Source organism: Neolamprologus brichardi, chromosome 3, assembly GCF_056152115.1.
Source record: "Neolamprologus brichardi isolate AB-2024 chromosome 3, ASM5615211v1, whole genome shotgun sequence".
NCBI lineage: Eukaryota > Metazoa > Chordata > Actinopteri > Cichliformes > Cichlidae > Neolamprologus > Neolamprologus brichardi.
The window spans coordinates 12642258-12665860 of record NC_142106.1 but is presented as its reverse complement, the minus strand read 5'-3'; the positions used below and the strand labels follow the sequence as shown (position 1 = coordinate 12665860).

Here is a 23603-nt window from a genome sequence, read left to right as displayed (position 1 = left end):
CAGTTGATAATGGTCGGAAGCTTCGGTCAGCGTGAGTTTGATCGATCAATTGGAATACCTACTGGGCTAATGAAGGATTGCCTACATGCTTACAATTCACCACATATTATGCAAGGGTATAATAAAGGCCTGTGTGCCCTCATGTTGCATTGAAGTCTGCCTGGCAACACATGACTCAAACTGAGTCAGGAAGTATGCTTCTGTAGTGTCTTTGTCAAGTAAGGTCATGCACTGAGGTCAGGACACACACAGGGTGCCTGCACACACACATATAGTATTTAGATAGATACTGGTTTGCTCAAAACTGCAAGTTGTACCTGCATACGTGACAGTTTAATTCCACCGATAAGTGAAGTGAAATAACAGGACGCATCTGGCGACAGTGAAGGAACAAAGGAAGGAAATGCTCTTTTTTAGAATATGTCCTAGGATCTCTGGAAACTTACTGGAACTTATGCTTGTTGATTATCTGCTTGTGACGCACTATTTAAGTATATATATGACACCCCATGTATTGTTCGAGGAAGATCGATGCTGTGAGGGATTGTGCTCGGTCTCCCATGTATATATATATGTGTTTTAATAAAATCATTGTTTGACACACTATGGACCTCCAGTCGTATGTCTCCACCTCAAATTACGAATCAGGACAATGTTTAATCTCAGATTTGCTCATGTGCAGGTATTACCTGATAATTTCAGTGAATATTCAATTTTGCCTTTCTTTTTATTTGTAAAGATAATGACATTTTTAAAATTATACTTTAAAAACATCTTGTCCAGTCAACAGAAGCACTTAAACTCTGAATCACTCAGTCTGAGCACACACAACCAAACTAAATGGATTGAAGCTCCTTATAATCAGAAGGTTTTACAGTAAGATGAACATTTATAACAGGGTGTCACCAAAGCTCTGTAGGTTCCAGAAATCTGTCCTCTCTCCTTTTCCTTTTTTTTTTTTTTTTTGCCTGTCCCGTTTGGCTCTTTTGCCATCAGAATTATTGTCTAAAAATGAAGAAAGATACCCAACGGATTTACTTTACCAAATGGACAATCCCAGCCTTCCCGTAATGGTCTATTTAATTCACCTTTTATTGTTTATTTTATTTTATTTTTACTTGTTAAATATGGGACAGACTTGACTGGGGAAAAGAAAGGGAAGGAAAAAAAGCGGAGAAGAGGGACGGGGATAAAGGGCAAAAAACAAAAAACAACAAAATAAGCAGACAAAAATACATATATTGATCACCTGGATCACCTGTTGAGAAAGAAAAAAGAGAAAACAATTGGAAGAAAAAAAAGAGCAACATAATAAACAACATCACGATTATCTATGGGAATATAACAGTAAATACTAAATATTAAACATTATTGTGCAGCACGTAATATCGACAGCGCACAGTGTGCTTTGAGGTAGGAGCCAAAAAGGGTGTAGTTTGTGTGTGTGATCACCCGTGTGTACACCTGTGAGCATGGACGCGCTTGTATTTAAAAGGTTCCTTCATGTAATGATCTGCTAGAGGGTGTGGGGGCTTTCTGAATTCAAACATGAGATCTCAAATCAACCTTTATTCCTTTTTATTGAACTTAACAAGTTTGGTTTGTTCGGTTTGTAGGTGACTTTGATCTTTCTTCTAATTATACTGCCAACAAATTTCGTAATCATAATTAAAATCATTTAGGGCAACATGTTAATTGTTCTTCTGATGACAGCTGGGATACCTTGTTTTTACTCTTAGCCTATCCGAAACTTAACTTAGCAGCTACATTTCTAGCCTTTTCTCTTATTTGTCCATGTCATGACCATCTCTTGATAATATGGACCCTCAAAATAGATGTTAGAAATCCTTCCCATTGAATCAGTGAAATTAGAAGAGAGTGCAGAAGCTGAAGAGAAGTGAAGAAAATACAAACCTCTATGTGTACTGCAAGGAAATGAAGGATTTTCCGACTCATGCACCACCAGTCAAAAGTTTGGAATCAGCTTCTCATTTCACAATTCTACTTTATTTTTATGACTATTTACATTGTAGATTCTCATTGAAGGCATCAAAACTATGAATAAACAAATATGGAATCATGTAGTAAAACAGAAAAGTGTGAAATAATTCAAAACATATTTCATATTTTAGGTTCTTCAAAATAGCCACCCTTTGCTTTGATTACTGCTTTGCCCACTCTTGGCATTCTCTCGATGAGCTTCATGATATAATCACCTAAAAGAGATGCTTTCCTAGATGCTGACCACTTGTTGGCCCTTTATCTTCACTCTGGGGTCCATCTCATCCCAAACCATTTTGCTTAGATGTAGATCAGGTGACTGTGGAGGCCAGGCCATCTGGCACAGAACAACCATCATTTGTGGGTCTCATTTAGTCTTATTTAAGAAAAATCACTAACACCAGAACGTCACTGGCACTCAATAATGTGCTGCTAAAACTCCTTTAATTTTCTCCCATCTCATTTACTGTAAGTCACTTTTCTCATAAAATACTGTTTAAATCTCAGTTGTATAGGTAGCATTTCTCTACCCATTATCTCAACAATTCTTTTTTGTAAATCTAATCACCAGGTCATAGATAGCTGTTAAGAATGTGCTCACTGATTTAATGGAGGATAAGTCAAAAAGTAGTATGGCTGTTTCTCTAACTCTAAATAGTAAGAGCAAGCACATAACTGTGGTTTTGCAATAAAAAGATGCAGAATGGTAATGATGGTTTTAACTTTCTGAGAGGAAACAGAAATGAACATGGTGTGTTTGTAGAAGTGTGTTTCCACATTATCCCCTAATCCTGTACTCGATAAGGCTATTTTGAATTTCAAATGTGAAGGCAAATGTCATTTCAAACTTCTCCTTTCCATTGCAGTCTAATTTTACTGTTGCCTCAGCAACCATGCTTTATGTAAAGTATGAAACAAAGACTTTGGTGAAGGTTTTCTGTGTTTAAAAAAGTGTTTACATAATACACATTCATGACAGTCTGCACAGTTTTCTACCAAGGAAACTGTTACATGATATTTAAAAGCATTCCTTCACCCTCCTTAATCCTCATATGTGCCTCTTAGAATATCATGATGTGGAAGATGAACTTTATGTTTTCATTTGTATTGTCACAAATCACAAACAAAGACTTATATGAAACTGTGAATCATCCACCGCTGGTCATTAAAATAAAGCAGGTGTAAGGCTTCCCTTACCAAAGCTTGAAGCTACAGCCATCCTTTTTGCTTTCAAATGAAGTTTCTTACATCATAATAATAATCTAATCATAATTTTAACCCAAATTGCAGCTAAACCAGTGGATACAAGATACAACTAAATTTAACCCAGAAAGCAATATTCTTGCATGTCTAATATGTGTTATTATTAGAATATTTTTATTTCCAACACAAAAATATATAGGTAAATTTTATGTAAAGTGAACCAAGAAATTCTCCTAACCCCAAACACATCTTCTTAGTGGGTATCAAAGCTTTATTATTTACTTTACATCAGAGGACTATAGTTTACCAAATTACAAAACTAGCACAGGACAATAAGCCAATGGAGAAAATATTTATTGAGATTATAGATCAGTTTAGCAGTTTAATGCTCAAAGTTGTATTTATTTATTTTATTTTATTTTTTGCACTCAGGCAACCCATGACCTGTTAACCTTCAGAAAGCATGTAGGTTTGAGGTGTTTAGCATGAATTTATTTTTTAGACCTGTAGGCTATCCATCTATATTTTTACTGTGCAACTGATATCCTTTTAAGAGCCTACTGATAAAACTGATTAAAAATGATTACAATTAACATTTTAGTCAGAATGTGTCATAATAAGACAAGATTAATTTTCTTGCAGTAAAGTGAATGAAAACCAGACTCATAAATGTCCATTTATTGCTTAATTTATATTCTTCAGCTAACCAATAAATGAATCTGCAACTCACCACTAATGCCGAACGTGCTTGAATGTAAGATTTTCTGAATAGTACATTCTTCTTATTTTAATTTAATTGTTGTTATTGTGGGCCTCTATCTCCAGACTGAGACAGAGTCCAGCCCCTCTCCAGGAGACTGGTTCCAGAGCCCAAGCCGTGCGTAGAGGTGAGCCCGACTATATCTAGCCGGTACCTCTCAACCTCACGCACTAACTCAGGCTCCTTCCCCACCAGAGAGGTGACATTCCATGTCCCTATTGCCAGTCTTGGCAGCCGGGGGTCAGTCCGCCAGGGCCTCCGCTCCTGGCCGCCACCCGGCACACAATGCACCCGACCCCTATGGCACCTCCTGCGGGTGGTGGGCCTGCGGGAGGATGGGCCCATGTCTCCTCTTCGGGCTGTGCCCGGCCGGGCCCCATGGACTAAGGCCCGGCCACCAGACGCTCGCCCTCGGGCACCCTCCCCGGGCCTGGCTCCAGGGCGGGGCCCCAGTAACCCTATCCCGGGCAGGGTAAACTGTTCCCTCTGTGTTTTTTTCATGGGGGTCTTCTGAATCGCTCTTTGTCTGGTCCCTCACCCAGGACCAATTTGCCATGGGAGACCCTACCAGGGGGCAAAAGCCCCCAGACAACATAGCCCCTGGGATCCCTGGGACACACAAACCCCTCCACCACGATAAGGTTGCGATTCACGGAGGAGACAATAACAACAATTAAATTAAAATAAGAATTGAGGGTGGGTATTCTAATATCCCCTCGGCTTGCTGCCGGTACGTTGGGGTTTTTCCCGGTGGACGAGAGGGTTTGTTCCCTGCGCCTTAGGGTCGGGGAACGGGTCCTGACTGTCATCTGCGCTTATGCGCCGAGTGGCAGTTCGGAGTACCCAGCCTTCTTAGAGTCCCTGGGGGGGTGCTGGAAGGTGCTCCACCTGGAGACTCTGTTGTCCTGCTGGGAGACTTCAATGCTCACGTGGGTAACGACAGCGAGACCTGGAGGGGCATGATTGGGAGGAACGGCCTCCCTGATCTGAACCCGAGCGGTGCTTTGTTATTGGACTTCTGTGCTAATCACAGTTTGGCCATAACGAACACCTTGTTCGAACATAAGAGTGTCCATAAGTGCACGTGGCACCAGGACGCTCTAGGCCGTAGGTCGATGATCGATTTTGTAATCGTATCACCAGACCTGCGACCATATGTTCTGGACACTCGGGTAAAGAGAGGGGCTGAGCTGTCAACTGATCACCACCTGGTGGTGAGTTGGATCAGGTGGCGGGGGAGGACGCTGGACAGACCTGGTGCACCTAAACGCGTAGTGAGGGTGTGCTGGGAACGACTAGCAGAGGCCCCAGTCCGCGAGATCTTCAACGCACACCTCCGGCAGAGCTTCAACAGCATTCCGAGGGAGGCGGGGGACATTGAGTCCGAATGGACCATGTTCAGCGCCTCCATTGCCGAAGCTGCTGCATTGAGCTGCGGCCGCAAGGTGGTTGGTGCCTGCCGTGGTGGTAATCCCCGAACCAAATGGTGGACACCAGAGGTGAAGGGAGCCACCAGGCTGAAGAAGGAGTCCTATCGGGCTTGGTTAGCCTGTGGGACTCTGGAGGCAGCCGACGGGTATCGACAGGCCAAGCGGAATGCGGCTCGGGCAGTGGCTGAAGCAAAAACTCGGGTGTGGGAGGAGTTCGGAGAGGCCATGGAAAAAGACTTTCGGACTGCCTCGAAGAGGTTCTGGCAAACCGTCAGGCTACTCAGGAGGGGAAAGCGGTGCTCTACCTGCACTGTGTATAGTGCTGGCGGAGCGCTGCTGACGTCGACTGAGAAAATTGTCAGGCGGTGGAAGGAATACTTCGAGGACCTCCTTAATCCCACTGACGCGTCTTCCAAGGAGGAAGCAGAGTCTGGGGATGAGGGGAATGACCCGCCAATTTCTGGGGGCGAGGTCACTGAGGCAGTTAAACAACTCCTTGGTGGCAGAGCCCCTGGTGTTGATGAGGTCAGCCCCGAGTTCCTGAAGGCTCTGGACGTTGTAGGGCTGTCCTGGCTGACACGCCTCTGCAATGTTGCGTGGAGATCAGGGGCAGTACCCGTGGATTGGCAGACCGGGGTGGTGGTCCCCATCTTTAAGAAGGGGGACCGGAGGGTGTGTTCCAACTACAGGGGGATCACACTCCTCAGCCTCCCCGGGAAAGTCTATGCCAGGGTGCTGGAAAGGAGAGTTCGTCCACTAGTCGAACCTCTGATGCAGGAGGAACAATGCGGTTTTCGTCCTGGTCGCGGAACACTGGACCAGCTCTTCATCCTCTCGAGGATACTTGAGGGTGCATGGGAGTTTGCCCAACCAGTCTACATGTGTTTTGTGGACTTGGAGAAGGCATTCGACCGTGTCCCTCGGGGTGTCCTGTGGGAGGTGTTGCGGGAGTATGGGGTGTCTGGCCCATTGCTACGGGCCATTCGATCCCTATACAACCGTTGCAAGAGCTTGGTTCGCATTGCCGGCAATAAGTCGGACTCGTTCCCGGTGGGTGATGGGCTCCGCCAGGGCTGCCCTTTGTCACCGGTTCTGTTCATAATTTTTATGGACAGGATTTCTAGGCGCAGCCAAGTGGCGGAGGGCTTTCGCTTTGGTGGCCTCAGGATCTCATCTCTGATTTTTGCGGATGATGTGGTTCTGTTGGCTTCATCGGGTGAGGGCCTCCAGCTCGCACTGGAGCGGTTCGCAGCCGAGTGTGAAGCAGCAGGAATGAGGATCAGCACCTCCAAATCTGAGGCCATGGTTCTCAGCCGGAAAAGGGTGGAGTGCCCACTCCGGGTCGGGGATGAGGTCCTGCCCCAAGTGGAGGAGTTCAAGTATCTCGGGGTCTTGTTCGCGAGTGATGGGAGAAGGGAGCCGGAGATCGACAGACGGATTGGGGCTGCAGCTGCAGTAATGCAGACGCTGCACCGGTCCGTCGTGGTGAAGAGGGAGCTGAGTGTAAAAGCGAAGCTCTCAATTTACCGGTCGATCTACGTCCCTACCCTCACCTATGGCCACGAGCTGTGGGTAGTGACCGAAAGGACGAGATCGCGGATACAAGCGGCGGAAATGAGCTTCCTCCGAAGGGTGGCTGGCATCTCCCTTAGAGATAGGGTGAGAAGTTCGGCCATCCGGGAGGGGCTCAGAGTAGAGCCGCTGCTGCTCCACATCGAAAGGAGTCAGCTGAGGTGGTTTGGGCATCTGGTAAGGATGCCCCCTGGGCGCCTCCTGGGTGAGGTGTTCCAGGCATGTCCCACCGGGAGGAGGCCCCGGGGCAGACCCAGGACACGCTGGAGAGATTATATCTCTCGGCTGGCCTGGGAACGCCTTGGTGTTCCCCCGGATGAGCTGGAGGAGGTGGCTGGGGAGAGGGAGGTCTGGGCCTCTTTGCTTAGGCTGCTGCCCCCGCGACCCGGCCCCGGATAAAGCGGATGAAGATGGATGGATGGATGGATGTTGTTATTGTTCTTGTGACTCCAATTAAAAGTAATCTGGGCAAAGCTGTAAATTAAAAAAAAAAATGAGCACAAACCAGAAGTGGTTTTAAGACTAGACGGCCAAAATAATATTGACACAAACATTTCTATCCCCAATGTAGCACATAATGTTTTAAGAGTCATTCAATGATTAGTGAATAATATGTAATTGCCTCACCGTTAAATGGTAAAAGCACACCTGCACCTTTTAACTCTAGGCAAGCAGAAAATGTTATGTTTCATTGAATTAAGCTGCTTTCCCCTGTTATTGGCAAAAATGCTCAGCTGAAAATGATGCGGCTGCCCAGGCTTGCTTTTGCATCAAAGTGGAAAAGCAAGCAGTATTAAACTTGTGGTTAAAAAAAATAGAGCTGTACAAACAAAGCATATTGATCCAGCATAAAAAGATCCCCAAAGTTTGTAAACGTTCTAACTAGATAAGAGGACCCAAATACACACAAGGGAAGGGTTAGGTAAGAATAGAAATACAAGCAATGGTGGATTTAGAGTTTTAAAAAAAATAAAGCTGAATAAACAAAACACGTTGTTTGGGCTGAGTTCTGGAAAGTTTCTTGTCTGTTTTTACTTAAGAAAACATCTAATCAAGGACACAAAGCATGCCATATTTACTTATTTATTTAGAACACATGAGACCACATTTTCTAAATTTTTTAAATGAGGAATGAAAAACACTGAAAGAGTAGAGATTTTAACAGATTTTTAATCATTTGGGTCACCCGAAATATTTTCGTTTAAAAGTAGAAACAGAGGAGGATGGAGACAATTTACTATGTCGATGACACCCTTCTGTTTATGTGTTGATTAAAGACGACATCCGGACAAATAGGACGTGAGATCCTGGCCTTGACAGTGTTTGCGCCAGGCATACCTAAAACCAGATTCAAAGGTCAGTCCAATGAACACAGAACTATCAGTGCATCCCAATCATATAATGATCTGTTCTTACCAGGCTGTGATGCCTTGTTGCCTAACGATACGTTTGGCACAATTGATCGCAGAGGTGACATCTGTCAAAAGCACTGTGGCCGAAGGGGGAAAGAAAAAAGTTAACACTGTGGAATAATAAGGACAACATCTGGGAAAAGTGATATATATATATATATATATATATATATATATATATATATATATATATATATATATATATATTATTTGCAGCATTTTACTGCTGAACATAACCTCAGATCATCACTGACCATCGCAGTCAATGTTGCATCCATTTGCTGAATGAATGATGCGGTCATTGCACCACCAGCGGCTATTTATCTGAAAGATGCCGAAGTCAGTGGATCCATTACGGTTACGATTTGTTGCCTTTGTGTTATAGTTTGACTCATGTTTGGTCAGGCAAACCCCTGCAGACAGAACAGAAGAGATGGAAATGCAGATCGCCTGAAAGATAAAGGACAAGAGTCCTTTGCACATCCTCAACTAACTACTTCTTACATGCTGACACTTTGTTAGAGTCCCTTCCCACAAAGTGTCAGCATGTGAGTATGTAATTTTTTATTTTAATCATATTCCTTATTGACATGCATCAAAAATGATTCATTGGTTCAGATCACACAGATGTCAAAAGCAAGAACAAAACACCTTCACCCCAACTCACTGACTCGCTTACTCTGGAATCTTTTGCACACCATACAAGTGAGCTGTGACGCAGACTGAAAGTTTACAGAGTGGAATATTTTGTAATAAAGAAACCTTCCTCTGTCTGAATTCTTGGCTCTACCTGAGCTGTGAGATACATCTATAACGCCGACGTTAACTCTAAAAAGCAGTGGAATAAAAAGTTGCATCATGATGGTTAGTGGAGGAAAGATTTGTAAGAAGTATGTAAGGATTGATGAAGCTGGTCAGAAAGATGACTTTATGGTCTATGTTTCTATCTCACATTCAATCACTTTTGCTCATGAAACCATGTACAACTTTTTTGCTCTGATCATTTAATAAATACACAAACTTGGATTACAAAACAGAGACATTTCTCTTCAGGGTCTTACCAAAAACTCAGAAATTGTTACTGTTGTATTTTCTTTCAAACTGACTTCATGACAACCAGCACCATACATGACATTAATTGATAGTTCATTGAACTCTTACTGATGCCAGAGAACCACTCAGGGAAAAAGCTACGGTAGCGTTTTTCTTATATATAATCTCCAGTTACTTGTGCCAAATATCCATATAAATGGGTAGAGATGAGCCTACTCCTGACACTTATCCCAGTCACTTCAATGGTGAACTGCTTATTTTGGTGACCATCCAGGGTTGATCACCTTAGATTGTTTAAGTAAAAGGCTGTACTCACAGTTAGCCAGGCTGACACCACCATAGCCATCCATCCCGTTTGCCTTCAGCATACGGGCCCAGGCACACTTCTCAAAGACTTGAGCACTGGCCACAGTTATCAAAAGCAAGAAAACAAACACACTCCTCATGATGATGTCTGTGCTGTTTCACAGTTGCTGCTGAATCTTTTTATTGCTGAAATAGCTCAGCTGAAAAAGCTGTGACTGTCTGGGTTCAGATCAGAGGATCCAAATGCGCAATAAATGATGGGTTACGTAAAAAAGCTGGGTTCATGATTACACAATCCAGAGAGACAAATAAAACCCACTGATTGGGATGAAATGTATTCCAAAGTTCAGGAAGGTTAACAAACAATAAATAAAACCCAATGAAGGCACTGAACCCAAAGACACTAAATGAAAAGTCAAAATTACTCATATTCAAGATGCTGCTCCACAGGGTGCACTAATGACAGCTCACTGAGACAGCAAGAATAGGAAAAGGGTTTGTAAGGTGTAGCAGAATTATAACAATGTAATGGCCAGGTATTACATGCTTTTCATTAGAAAACGGATGCCATGGGCCACTTTAAAATCAACATATGATGTTATGAAATAAAAAATGATAAAAACAGGCTCACAGAAAAGGTGACTCATGGAATAAGAGGCCAACAGGGTGTGTGCTTGAGCACCACCTGGAGTCTGTCTGTGCATGTGCCAGCCCACTTTGCTCCTTGAGGTGATGGTCAACTTGTAATGCTGGCACACTTTGCAAGCACAATCAAAAAAAGTTGTTGGACTCCATCTTTACTCTGTAGGTGTAGTGCAACTGAGCTACATCCTTGAGAAAAAAATTATGGACTATTGAGGATAGATAGGTGCCTAGTTTATACTTTATGTATTTGGTTTTGGGGTTTAGTGTAAATTTCTAGTAGTAAAGCATAGGCATGGTAAAGATGACCACTCACAGGTGGTATTCTCATTAAAAATGAAAATCAGTGTTTGCTTAGTAATCAGTTTTAGATTGCGTTAGCTTTGTTTCTATTTTTGTTAATGTGTGTTATGCCACAAAATGAGCTATATCACTTATGTTTTGGTCTTACATGGTATGACCATGTATCAACTGTTTTATATTGTTTCTATAATTTCTAATGTGTAATTAGATTGGCATACATTAATGTATTTTCTTTTTTTTACTTATGTTTCAGCACAACTTCATGCCCAGCTAATCTAAGGAACTTGGAAAGAAAAGCGTCAGAACTTCTTTAAGTTTCTTGGAGATATTTCCCCTCTCATCGGAGAAGGTTCTTCAATTCTAAGAACAATTGATGGAGAGTCCCAGATTGAAGCCCTATCAGAGTGTCCCCAAACTTTGATAAAGGCAGAGGATGATTACAATCTTTACCTAAACCATATTAGGAAACAGATCCAGGTCAATGCCTCAGCCTCTGTATCACCTCTCTTTTGAGAGATTTACCATGTTTGCTACATTGTTGTGCTTCATTTCACTCATTTTACAGCATCCAGTTTGGGTTAGTTGAGATCTAGGACAGATGATATACGAATCATTTTGGGATGTTTTAAGGGTGAAATGTCCTGCAGGATAATTAAAACATTAATATTGTTTCCCCAGTTATAGCAAGTTCAAATTTATCTAAAAAAACAAACAAAACTGTTGATCAAAGTTCAGTTACCTAACACACGCAGAGACTGTGACGAAACATGTTTCAACATATTTGCTCAAATTGACCCGCACTTAAAATAAACAGCACACTGAATATGATAAACACAAAGTGGCTGCACTCAAATCTGCTGCACTTTCTACTTAATGGGAATCCATTCTATCTGTGATAAGTATGGTTTATGTTAAAGCAACGGCTGGTCATCTCAACAGGCCTTTGAAGGCTGATGGGTAAAAAGGGGATGTTTCATGCCTTGTATGACATTCCTCTTTCTGCATACAAAGATTCCTATGAATATGGTTGGTGTGGAATCACGATTTTTTTCAAGGAGACCAAGAAGAACAAAGAGGTTCAACAGGAGTAAGTGTAGAAAATCAGTGCAGATTATAGGTAAATGGGCTCATAGACATCTATGATATGAAAAGCTGCTACAATAAAAATTAGAATCTTACTTAAGTATTAATAAAAATGTTTTATCATCTATAATGTAAATTTCATGCATTCTTCTGAATCATATCAACAATATTATTGGATTATAATTATTTATTTTTGTGTGTATCATTTTAATGTTTAATGTTTAATGTTAACCCCTGTCTCTCTTCCACAGCATGTGTTTATCCTGTCTTCCTTCTCTCACCCCAACCGGTCGCAGCAGATGGCCGCCCCTCCCTGAGCCTGGTTCTGCCGGAGGTTTCTTCCTGTTAAAAGGGAGTTTTTCCTTCCCACTGTCGCCAGAGTGCTTGCTCATAGGGGGTCATATGATTGTTGGGTTTTTCTCTGTATCTGTTATTGTACGATCTACTGTACAATATAAAGCACCTTGAGGCAACTGTTGTTGTGATTTTGTGGTATATAAATAAAATTGAATTGAATTACGTGTCAGTGTATCAATTTATTAGCAGAGGTCAAACTGGCAAAAAGCAGGCGGAGAGGCAGGAACATAATTGGTCAACTTGCCATTGTGGAAGTCCCTGGCAAGCGTGGTGGCAATGTCACCCTTTGTGCAGCCACAGGTAACTGGGGGGTTCTCCACCATCATGGAAACATAACAGAGTAAATACAGATTTTGATCATCAGCATTGTGTCACCGCAACACACACAATTTGTTTGTTTTCCTCAACACATCAGAGTTTAAGAGTTTCAAACATCAGAATAAAATTATTCTGAGTTGATCCACAACCAGCTTTGTTCTTTTATCAGCGGTACACTGTATAAGCTGTGTTTGATGGAAATGTAATGATACAGGTTACAAATGACAGCGTGTGCATCAGCTGAAAAACCAACACTTACCGTTCTCTTACATCCCCTGTGTGGTCTTAAAGGGAATCACTTTAAACTTTTAATTTCTTTTTCAGCTTTCCATTGTTCCTAATATAATATTTGTTTTTCTTTTCTAATGTATTTATGAGAATATTTAAGTTAATGATTCAGTAGAATGTTTCAATTTGACCTCATGGTGGCAGTGTTGTCACACTGGTAAGGTTACGACTGGAACACAGACGAATCTAATAGTGAGCATTGAAGTAAATTTAGAGATTGCAGTCTTCAAACCAGAAGTAGTTATCTCTATTGTCATATTTTTAATGATCCTTAAAAATATAACCAATCATGAGAATAATGACAAAAATAATGTAAGAATATAAATAAATAAATGTATAAATAAAATATATACATAAATAAATAAATAAAATATAGATGATACACCTTTATTGTTTGGGCATTCACTCAGATAACAAAGCACGATACAACAGCAGTGAATGATATTGTTGCAGACTGATACTGATACAGTCAGAGGCTGCTCATGTGATAAAAAACTCACATGGACACTTTTAATAGGAACACCTGATCTGGTCACAAACAGAAAGCACTCAACAGCAGCTCTGCACTGGATGTTTGGAAACATTTACAAACTGTTAATAATAAGAGCATCCACAACAGTTATATTCAAAGGCAAATGAAAGAAATAATTATTATTTATGTTTTTATTATTATCATTGTTGGCAGAATGCTTTTGCCTCAAATCAAGAAGATCCTGTGTTTGAATCCACCATCTTTCAGTGCCTGCATGTTCTCCCCTTGTTCCTGTGGGTTCTCTGTGGGTACTTCAGATTCCTATCTGTCCAAGACATCCAACTTATTCCATCTAAAGTGTTTGTTTGATGACCACAGTTTCTTCTTCTTTTTTAAAATTTATGTTGATTCACTGCCAGCACAGAGAAAGGAAGTGAAAATTTAGTGGTTCCTCTTGGTTCCACCTCCTCTTTGGCTGTTTCATCAAATCTTTAAATATCTTTATGTTTTTGTCTGTTATTGACCCAATGAAATATAACTGTCAAACATTCACATTAGGCTGTTTGGTATATAGAACACTTTAACCTCAGACACTTTTTGAAGAAATCTTTGTGTGGATTTTTTTCCATCCTGATCGTCAGAAGAGTGTTTGAAGGTGTCAGAGATCCTTCAGAACAACAGTAAGTGTTTAAAATTATGTCTTTCAGTCTTTTAGGTAATCTGACAGGCTGACTGAAGTCTGTGAGCTTCAGTCGATTAACACAAACATAAAAAAAAAAAATCACCTCAACCAAATGGAAATGTACTCAGTTACTCTTCTCTACTCTGATTACAGTCATGTCTGTTTTCTCTGTGTCTGTTTCTGCTTTCTTTGTCTCTCACTATAAATATGTCTGTTTTGTTCTGTGGAGATCATTCAAGAACTGAACCTGTTCTGCTCTTTAATGATGACGCACTTTCTGATCTTCCTGCTGTCCAGCCTATCCTTAAATTTAATCTCATGTAGTCAGATTTTAAAGTCACGTTCTATTATTCTGTCACAGGAGATACCAAAGGTTCAGATTTAATGAAAATCAACGTGTCGGATCAGCAGACCTGGACAACACGGAAATGTCTGCTGTAACTGTGTCGGCTTTGCTGTTTGTCGGTGTCTTCATGTTTGTCTCTGCAGGTGAGATTTATTAGGATGTTTTTATTAAGAGAAATTAACAGTGTCTGCGTTGTTTAAATGTTACTTCTCAAATGTTTATTTTCATATTTTATATTCAGTTTGTTTATGTCTTTGAGGGCATCACGAGTTGTTGTTTGTGTGAACATAAGTGCTTGGTCTGCAATTTGAACCACAGAGACAAAGAAGTGTAATGTGTGTGTCAGTGTGATGTGTTGTAGTTTCAGGAGTCAGTATACAGCTACAAAGCTTTTTGGTTACAGTATAAATTTGAGCTGCCTGCATAATAACAATCCTATTTTTTGTAGATATTGTCATAATATTCAGATGTGCTGATGGGTGGAGGTGGGGTTACAGTTGCACTGTAATGCATTGGCAGCATTTGCACTCGTGGTGACAATCACAATGAACACTTCATATTTTCTCCCTCTTTTATTTCCACCTACCTCCACCTCTGGAGGCCCGGCAACTCCACCTTAACTCAGTACCATAGGCACACTCATTAACTGATCCCATGTGTAAAAGACAAAGCCTCCCAATAAAGTCATTAATAATTAGGATTCTTGATTAGTGAAAATACACAGTCACTCAGCATAGCAATAAGGTAACCACAAAAGATCAATAATACAATACTATAAAATAATTACTAATAAAATAATTAAAATAATACAAATAATTCAATAACCTCTACTCTGAATTGTTTCCTTATTCAGAGCAGAAAACTATCACAGTTGAGTCTGGACAGGACGTCACACTGACATGTAGAGCTCCGAATGACAACATCATAGTTACAGAGTGGAGCAGAGCCGATCTGGAGATGGAACATGTCCTCTTGTACCGAGATGAACAGTTTGATCCAGAAGAGCAGTATCCATCTTTTAAGAACCGGGTGGATCTGCAGGACAGACAGATGAAGGATGGAGACGTGTCTCTGATTCTGAAGGATGTGACGATTAATGACACTGGAACATACGAATGTCGCGTCATCAATGGAAGACCAAACCGTGGACGGGTTGCCCTTTTGAAGAACGAACCCATTTGCATCCTTTACCTGAGTGTTGTTGATCCTCCAGGTGAGTGAGCAGAGTTGAGTGTGTGTGTGATCAGAGGTGAAGCTGCTTCCTGGTTGTTGATGTTTGTTTCTAAAGATGTTGTTGATGAGACTTTGTAGAAAGCAGCTGGTCTGAGTGATGTGATCAGAGTGCAGTAGATAATGTCTGACAGCAGTTTGAAGAGGAAATGGATTCTGTTCTGTTCTTCACTCATCACCTACCTGACAGCTGACACCTCACACCTGTTTCTCACCTGCAGGTCAGACAGGAGGACACACAGAGGATGGATCTGTTGGACTGATAGTTAGTCTGTCTGCTTGTATCTGTCTTGCTGCTCTGGTTCTAGGTTTCTATAGCTACAGGAAACATAAACAACAAAAAGTGGGTATGGTAAAATGATATCAGCAGGAGATATTCTCGGAAAATGTAAAAAACAAAAAAGAAAAGAAAATTCCTGTCAAAGTAAATACTGTGTTGTTTGTTTACTTTTAACCAACATCATTTGGCATAAAACTAAAAGCTTTACAAATCAAGAAATAATTAAAATTCAGTAATCAAAATAGTCAGTGTTCTAAATTCAATCGAAGAAAAGAAAAATCCAAAAGAGTGATGGTGATTTTCCAGCAGATGTGTTCACTTTCTCTCATTCTGCTGCATCCAGTTAGATGTGTTCAAAGATGCTGGTATGTTTGAAGAATAAAAAACACAATTTTATCGTTAAACCAAACAACATCAGATTAATTTTTGTTTGTTTCTGAACATAGTAGGCAGAGATCTCCCCGTGACTCCTCTCATAACCTTCAGCAGAGCAGCTAGAATCCCTGCATTCTCTGCAGTTTTTGTTGTTGTTTCCGTTTCTGAAAGCGCTTCAGTTGAATTTCTGTTGAATTTCATACCACATGATAATATTAATCTGCTCTCACAGTTCATTGATTCAAGATCAGTTTATTTTAAAAAAAAAAGATGTTCCTGCAAGTGTTTCACAATAAAAGACTTGTTAAGAAATGAAGCCTTTTTGTACCAGAGTTAGAGGGCTTTTAATTTGTAATCAAGACATACTGAAAAAAATATCATAAATAAAATGAAGTAAAATATTTTCCTTTTCACTATACAGTCGAATAAATAAGTTCTTCCTTAGAGTTTATATTAGACGTATTACAGCCTGATCAGGAAGCAGAGACATTCTTCAGCAATCTCCAAAAGTTGATTCTGTTCATCTGGATGTAGCGTTTTCTGGGAGAAACGTTTCGTCACTCATCCAAGTGATTTCTTCAGTCTCAGCTGACTGCAGGTTTCCCCAATCTTATAAACAGTACATTTGCATAATGACTGAAACCAGCCCACTGAAGGAACAATGGGCTGTGAGGTCAGTTCCTTAATCATAATTATGCAAGTGAAAAGGGATGTAACGTCGTACGAGACCATGGTTTAATCTGCCTCCATAATGACATCTTGAAATGTTTCTCCCACTTAAAACGCTACGTCCAGATGAACAGAATCAACTTTTGGAGATTTACTTACCTGGATGATTGAGCATGCATCAAGACACTCTTCGGCAATCATAGTTTGATTATTCTCCATCCTGAGCACATGTTCACGTGACCTTTAATCTCTTTTAAGTTAATTAAAATGTATCCAATATTAAATGTAACACTGCCATTTTATTAGGAATAACACATGTTTTTCATACACAGTATGCTCACTTATAAAACATTGCTAAAAGTTAAACATCGTATTTAAACGGAAACATCTCCCTCTAGTGGCCATATATAAACCATGTGCAAGGATGGTGTTAATGTAAAATGTGAATCATAGTGTTCCAGTCAGTCATCAGTGTGTCTCTGCACAGCTGTAATTAAAATGTGTTCAGAGGGCCTCAGTGTCTGAATGGTTCCAGTTCAGCTCCATAACAGCAGCGTCCCTGGTTTGATTCCTGTGTTTCAGCTCATATCTGCCTCTCTCACTGAGGGGGACGTAGCTACATGGAAATGGATTTGTTCATCAACCAAACTACAGATCACTGAGAACAGAGGATAATTTTTCCATGCTTCTTTTCATATATGTGACCTAACAAATGTGTTAATTCTGAAAAATGAAGAATTAAGAAAAAAAGGGCTGTGTGAGTATAGGTATGGTTTTTTAAGTTATTTGATGACTTGTGTCTATATAATGAATAAAGTTCATATTCATCATGATCACAGTAACCACTTTCCTAGAATTAATCCGTTTTAGATCTTTAATTCATATTATTGTTTAATTTGGTTCATTTTAATCAGATCAAGATGTTGGAGAAGATGATGTCATCACTGATATCATGTGCAGTGTTACGACCCGGCTCAAAGCCGCAACATAAAAAAGGAGACGGATACCAGAGTGTAGGTGAACAGAGGTTTTGTCTTAAAATAGAATATCAGGTCGGCTAAAATGGCTGGTGCTACCAAGGCAAAGACAAGTGAGCTCCCGGGAAGCTTGCCTCAGGTATGCTTTTACCCACACCTGACTAGGTGTGGCCAATTAGCACCAGCTGAACACACTGAGCAGATTAGAGGCTGCAGAGGGACGTAACACCTCCTCCCTTAAAAGGGTTCCTCTAGGACCCCTAAACAAATTAAAAGTCCCTCTGAAGCCTTGATCCCTCAAAAATAAGTTGGGATCTTTAAGCATGGATGCCCCTACATGAGGATCTGAAGTTGCCACACTGAACACACAAAAAGTAACATGTGACCAACACAAAGGAGTACAACAGTCACAAACCCAAAATGATTACCTGATCTGCTACAACACAAAACCAAAAATAGCAACAAATAATCACACACAAGTGATCTGTGGTCTCCACCACACAAACGGTCACATATGAGTGGCCCTATACCACAACAAGTTACTCAATCCACAAAGTTCAGTAAAGCAAGCATGCTAGTGACCAACCACAAAATGGAGAGCTATGGCCACACAATGATCACATCAAGGGTGGTTCAGCACCCCACAGTGTTATTGCCATCACCTGGCCAACAACACTCACAAGTGATCCAACAAAATACCATATTTCCCACAACACTAAAGGTCACAGCACAAAACACTCACCTCATGAGGATCTCATTTGCATCCATCAACACTGACATATGCACACACACATGGTGTACACACAATGCCAACTTAAAAACAGCCTACCTGCCTCAGCTACAGACCATAATCATGAATGGTCTCAAACCTCCTACCAAGTTTGGTGCCACTGATTTACTATGTGCAACTCCCAGCCTCTGTTCACCTACACTCTGGTATTCGTCTCCTTTTTTATGTTGCGGCTTTGTCTTAAAATGGAATATCAGGTCGGCTAAAATGGCTGATGCCACCAAGGCAAAGACAAGTGAGCTCCCGGGAAGCTTGCCTCAGGTATGCTTTTACCCACACCTGACTAGGTGTGGCCAATTAGCACCAGCTGAACACACTGAGCAGATTAGAGGCTGCAGAGGGACGTAACATGCAGTGTCATCAACATATCAAACGGTCAGCTACAGCCAATCAGTGTTTTCATATTTTTTTTATAATGTGAGGATATCTGTAAATTTATCCTCACATAATGTATCTTTGAAAAGATTTAAAATATTATAATATTAGTTTCTCCCTCTCCCTTCCCCTGCTTGAGGGGCGTGGGAATAATGAGGAAAATAGGAATGAACCAGCGATTTTAAAATCAAACACTAAAATGGCACCATGGAAACTGGGAGCTCAAAAGGTTTTAACATTAAACGAAAAACACGAAAACCCCACCCTGGGAATTTCACCAAGAGAATATCTAGTTTGAATCTTAAGACAGAGTTGTGGTTCAGTGTAAAAATAAAAAGTTTTTATTATTTAAAAATCTTTTTTATTTATTTTATTATTTTATTTAGGTAATTTTTATCAGATCAAGAGGCTGGAGAAGTTCTGATGATCACTGTCATCAACATATCAATATATCAAACCTTCAGCAACAGCCAGTCAGACAAAGTGATTGGTTGTCACTGGCTGGTAGGGCTGGAGGGAAAAGGTGTTTTTTTTCAACCCTACTGTCTCCAAAAGAAAACTCCCTGTGGTGGAAGGCTATTAGACCCTGGAGCTGGACCATAAACAGTAACTATGACACCTCAATAACAGAGTCAACAACGATTGTTTCTAAAATATGTGGCCCATTGCACATGGTCAGTATTGCCCACATGCAAAAGACCCAAAACATTTTCGGACTTAAATTCATGAGACTATAATCAGTGTATTGATTGATATTGTTTATGTCTGGAGGTGTTTTCACCAGAAGTGACCACAGTATGACAGGTAACAGCTGTGGCGTCACCTGGCATTTAAAAACCGCGTTGTTTTGTTGTGTTATGTTATGTTATGTTATGTTGGTGGCCACTTTATTAGGAACACCTGTTGAAAACGTTGAACTCTCCTTTTTCTTTAAGTGTAAAACACACATTTCAGTGCAAGTAAAACATCTTCATGTTCTCAGTCCCAAATAAAGTAAAATAACATTTTCAAGGATAAAAGACAAGCAGGAAAACACCAGCTTATTGCAGGCACACCTTTTGGTTATTTATCAAAAGAATTCACAAAATCAATTAGACGTTACAGGAGTCTGTCTCCTCGGACTACAAGACTTAAAAACAGTTTTTACCACCAAGCCGTATGACACCTCAACCACAACACTTAAACACACACAACACAGCACTCAGAAGCTACCCTGCAGCTTCACAAGTACTCTGTTTAATCTGCACTGGTCACTTCACTTTATTGTCATTGATATTTATATTTAAAGTGCAATACTGTAATTTTCTGCTGCTCATTCCTGTGCAATATCCCATCTGCCCTCCCGTCATATTTCTTTTCAAGATTTTCTTATTTAATCACTAGTGTACATATATTTATATTTATAGATACATATATATTTAGTCATCTTTTCTCTTTTACCATGTCTCTCTAATATTTAGCTCCTTACTATTTTTATATTTTTATATTTTATTTTATTATATTTTATTATATTTTCTCCTACTGTATCATGCTGCTGAGTGACTGCTGCTCGTAAAACACATTTCATTGCAATGTTGACCCTGTGCTAACTTGCATATGACAAATAAAACTGAAAACTGAACTGATAAAACCGAAAATTAGTCGTGTCTGTCTGGAGGTCTTTTTTAAGCTCAGTTTTCAGCACCAAGGACATAGAGCAGCACCCTGAGTTTCAGCACCACTGAACCCACAGACTGCCGAGCTGACTCAGAGGTTTCTCACACAGGAAACAGCCTCCAGCAGCAGCACAGACAGCAACACACACGGCTACTCACAAGCTTTAAAACAAAGTTAAAACCCTCTAAGATTTCTTCATAACCAAATTGAACTCAGTTATTATTAACGATGATGTTCCACTCTCCTGCTGCTCAACCTTTTGTACCTAAGGGCTAAAACAAACAAACAAGAACGGAAGAGGTATGGACAAGCCTGCACAGACTCTGGTAAGCCACAAGACTTGGGGTGCATTTTTCTGGGGGTGGACATAGTAAGCAATGATCCAACCATCTTGATCTCAGGGTGGGAATTGTGTTGGATTTACTCACACCTTGGTGGCTGAAATCAGTGTTTAAATGCAAGATCATATAAATGACATGTGCAGTGCATTATTAGTATTATTTTTATCATTATTATCCATACATACACCTTCTTCAGGTTATCTGGGTCCGGGTCGTGGGGGCAGCAGCCTAAGCAGAGAAGCTCAGAACTCTGTCTCCAGCCACCTCCTTGTTTAACTGACAGCACTTTAAAGTCTGAAGGACGTCTTGTTTTGCTGAATCCTGCTCTTGATGGGACAAATTGTGCATGTGCAGTTTGGGAAATAAAAAATATGGTATTGTGCCATTTTAATCCTTCGACATTTGTTTGATTTTATTTCTCATTTCTCAGGTCTATGTAACAGATTCAAAAGGGAGAAGATTCGGTATAATCAGCTGCAATAAAAGCTCAGTAATGTAAGTATTGGAAAGTGGGGTATCCACACAAACCTCTGAATCTCAGCTAAAAGTGCATTTAAACCATTTGTACAACCACCAAACACAGCGAAAACAACAAACAGTTAAAAGTGCTGTTGTTGTTCCATTAAATGCCCATAAACAAACACAAAGAGCTTTGTTAACACAGAGTCATGGCCAACCAAGGAAGCAATACATTTTCTAAAAGCTGAGACCAAACCAGGTTTATTCTCTTGGCTCAAATGATTAAAAAGAGGTATCAGTCATGCAAATCGGCAAGTAGAAGCTGAAACAAACATATTAGGCATGTAAATAAAGTAAAATCATTTCTGCTGTTCAATACCTAAGACATTTCAACAGATGGTGCTAAAATGTCCCAAATGGCAAAATGCCTGCCTTCATTAAAAGTGATGTCAATTTCCACTGTTTCACTTCAGCAGCATCAATATTTGCACAGACAATGTTCATATGTTGATTCCTGGATTTCTGGACTTAAATGTGAAGCGAATCATATTTTCAAAGTGGTTATAAACAAAATAAACAAAACCAAAAATAAATTAGATGAGGAAAAAATCAAGATACTCAAATGTCCCAGCCTCAGTAACTTTGACACAATAAAATCTGCTGTAATATTTACACCTCTGATGAACTCTCACAAGTGTTAACTTTATTTTGATACCAAGATTGTTTACACAGAGTTTGTAATTGCAGAGAAATACTCATTTTGGACATGTGACCTTCGAGCAGGAAGCTCAGAAAGTCCCTTCGTGCTTAACATGTTTTAAACTCAGCCTGAGCAGTCAGACGGCATATTTGTAAATCAGTACATGAAGGTGTGGCACTCTCACAGTGTTCAGGTGTTATGTTACGCCTCCTTCCAGGGAGCAACTCACCTGTGTGTCCGTGTCCGTGTCCAGGTGTGGAGTGGAGCTTGTTGTTCGTGTGTGTGTTTGAAGAAACTGTAAGTTTGCTTTGGTTCCTTATTTAACAGTTTGACTGTTTTTTCTGCTCTGTGATGTTTGGACCTGATATTCAGCTATTATATCAAGACAAACTTTAGATCACTCTTGTGTTTGAAGACAAATCCACATGAGTATAGATTATTGATTGGCTGGAATCAAACAGTTTGATGAACATTCATTCATGTGACAGTTTCAGCTGCTGCTTACAAATCTAATAACATGGATAATTTGGTCCCACACTGACGGGCACTGACGAGGAAGATGCTTGTCTTCTAAATCATATGATCACTACTATTTACGGTAAAACTGATGCGATCAGTTTAGCTGCAGGGCAGGTGTGACACAACTATGCTGCAAAGCCTCATTGTTCAGGAGTGAGTCAGTGTGAGAGATAAAATGATATGTTTGTTCATTAGGGCAGAGTTTTGAGAAGCTGCAGTTAAAATAAAGAAGATTTCTTTTCATTAAACTGACATTTTTTGTGCTTCAGCTGGAGACACTTTTGTTTTGAAAGTGTTTGGAGTATTTGCTGTTTCTGAAACATGAGCTGGAGTAAATATGATCAGGAATGGTTCTATCCTCCTTTGTCTCTTATTTACATCCTCTGTTTATGAAAATCTCCCTCCTCTCCTTCCCGCCCCTTTTTCCTTCAGAAGTGAAGGGCTGATTTGTTCAAGATAGCAGCTCATTTCTTTTTAAATACAACATACAGCAAATTTGGTCATCAACCAAGCACAATGTGTAACTTCTACTTCGTGGTACTTTATGTAACAGTGATATCTGCAGTAAGCAGGACTGAGCCTAAAGGGGGCATGGGGTGTTCTTGACTATATTTATTTCAAGTGTTTAGTTACATTATTTTTAGGGCTGTCAAAGTTAATGCATTAACACAGATTAATCCTTCATCATGATTAATGCAATTAAAATTTAAAATGCAATTAACCCATCTGGAGCCAGAATGGACAACCTTTGGACAAACTGCAGAAATGTGATGACATTTCAGGGATTTTGAGTCATTCTGTGCTCCAAATGGACTAATTGGATTTAAATTTTTGGTTCAGTTTGGTTGCTCACAGGCGGAAAGAGCTTTCCTTATAAAACGCTGCTGTTGGGTCTGCGTTTCCACAGGCCCCGCTAGTTTAGAAACTTATTCTCGTTAACAACAGAAACAAGATGAACATCTTTTACTTGCTAGCAAGGCAAGGCTGGTCGGAACCCAAGCTCT

At 40.4% G+C, this 23603-nt stretch overlaps 3 protein-coding genes across 3 annotated transcripts in view; 1 reads left to right on the top strand and 2 right to left on the bottom strand.

Moving 5' to 3' along the window:
- Window positions 1–23603, bottom strand: part of LOC118455958 (programmed cell death 1 ligand 1-like) — a 127511-nt gene that overhangs the window by 29047 nt on the left and 74861 nt on the right. The gene's annotated exons all lie outside the window — the stretch shown is intronic.
- LOC102780186 (lysozyme C-like) lies at window positions 8117–9991 on the bottom strand. The gene is made up of 4 exons (XM_006807782.3): window positions 9748–9991; window positions 8633–8791; window positions 8383–8455; window positions 8117–8304 (listed from the first exon to the last, which is right to left on the bottom strand). Exons 1-4 carry the CDS (start codon window positions 9875–9877, stop codon window positions 8238–8240), a joined length of 429 nt encoding a protein of 142 aa, XP_006807845.2. The 5' UTR covers window positions 9878–9991; the 3' UTR covers window positions 8117–8237.
- Window positions 15279–23603, top strand: part of LOC148103525 (cell adhesion molecule CEACAM1-like) — a 207349-nt gene continuing 199024 nt past the window's right edge. Inside the window, exon 1 of the mRNA XM_087838759.1 lies at window positions 15279–15441. Coding sequence (XP_087694885.1) covers window positions 15279–15441 — 163 coding nt within the window. The remainder of the gene's footprint in view (window positions 15442–23603) is intronic.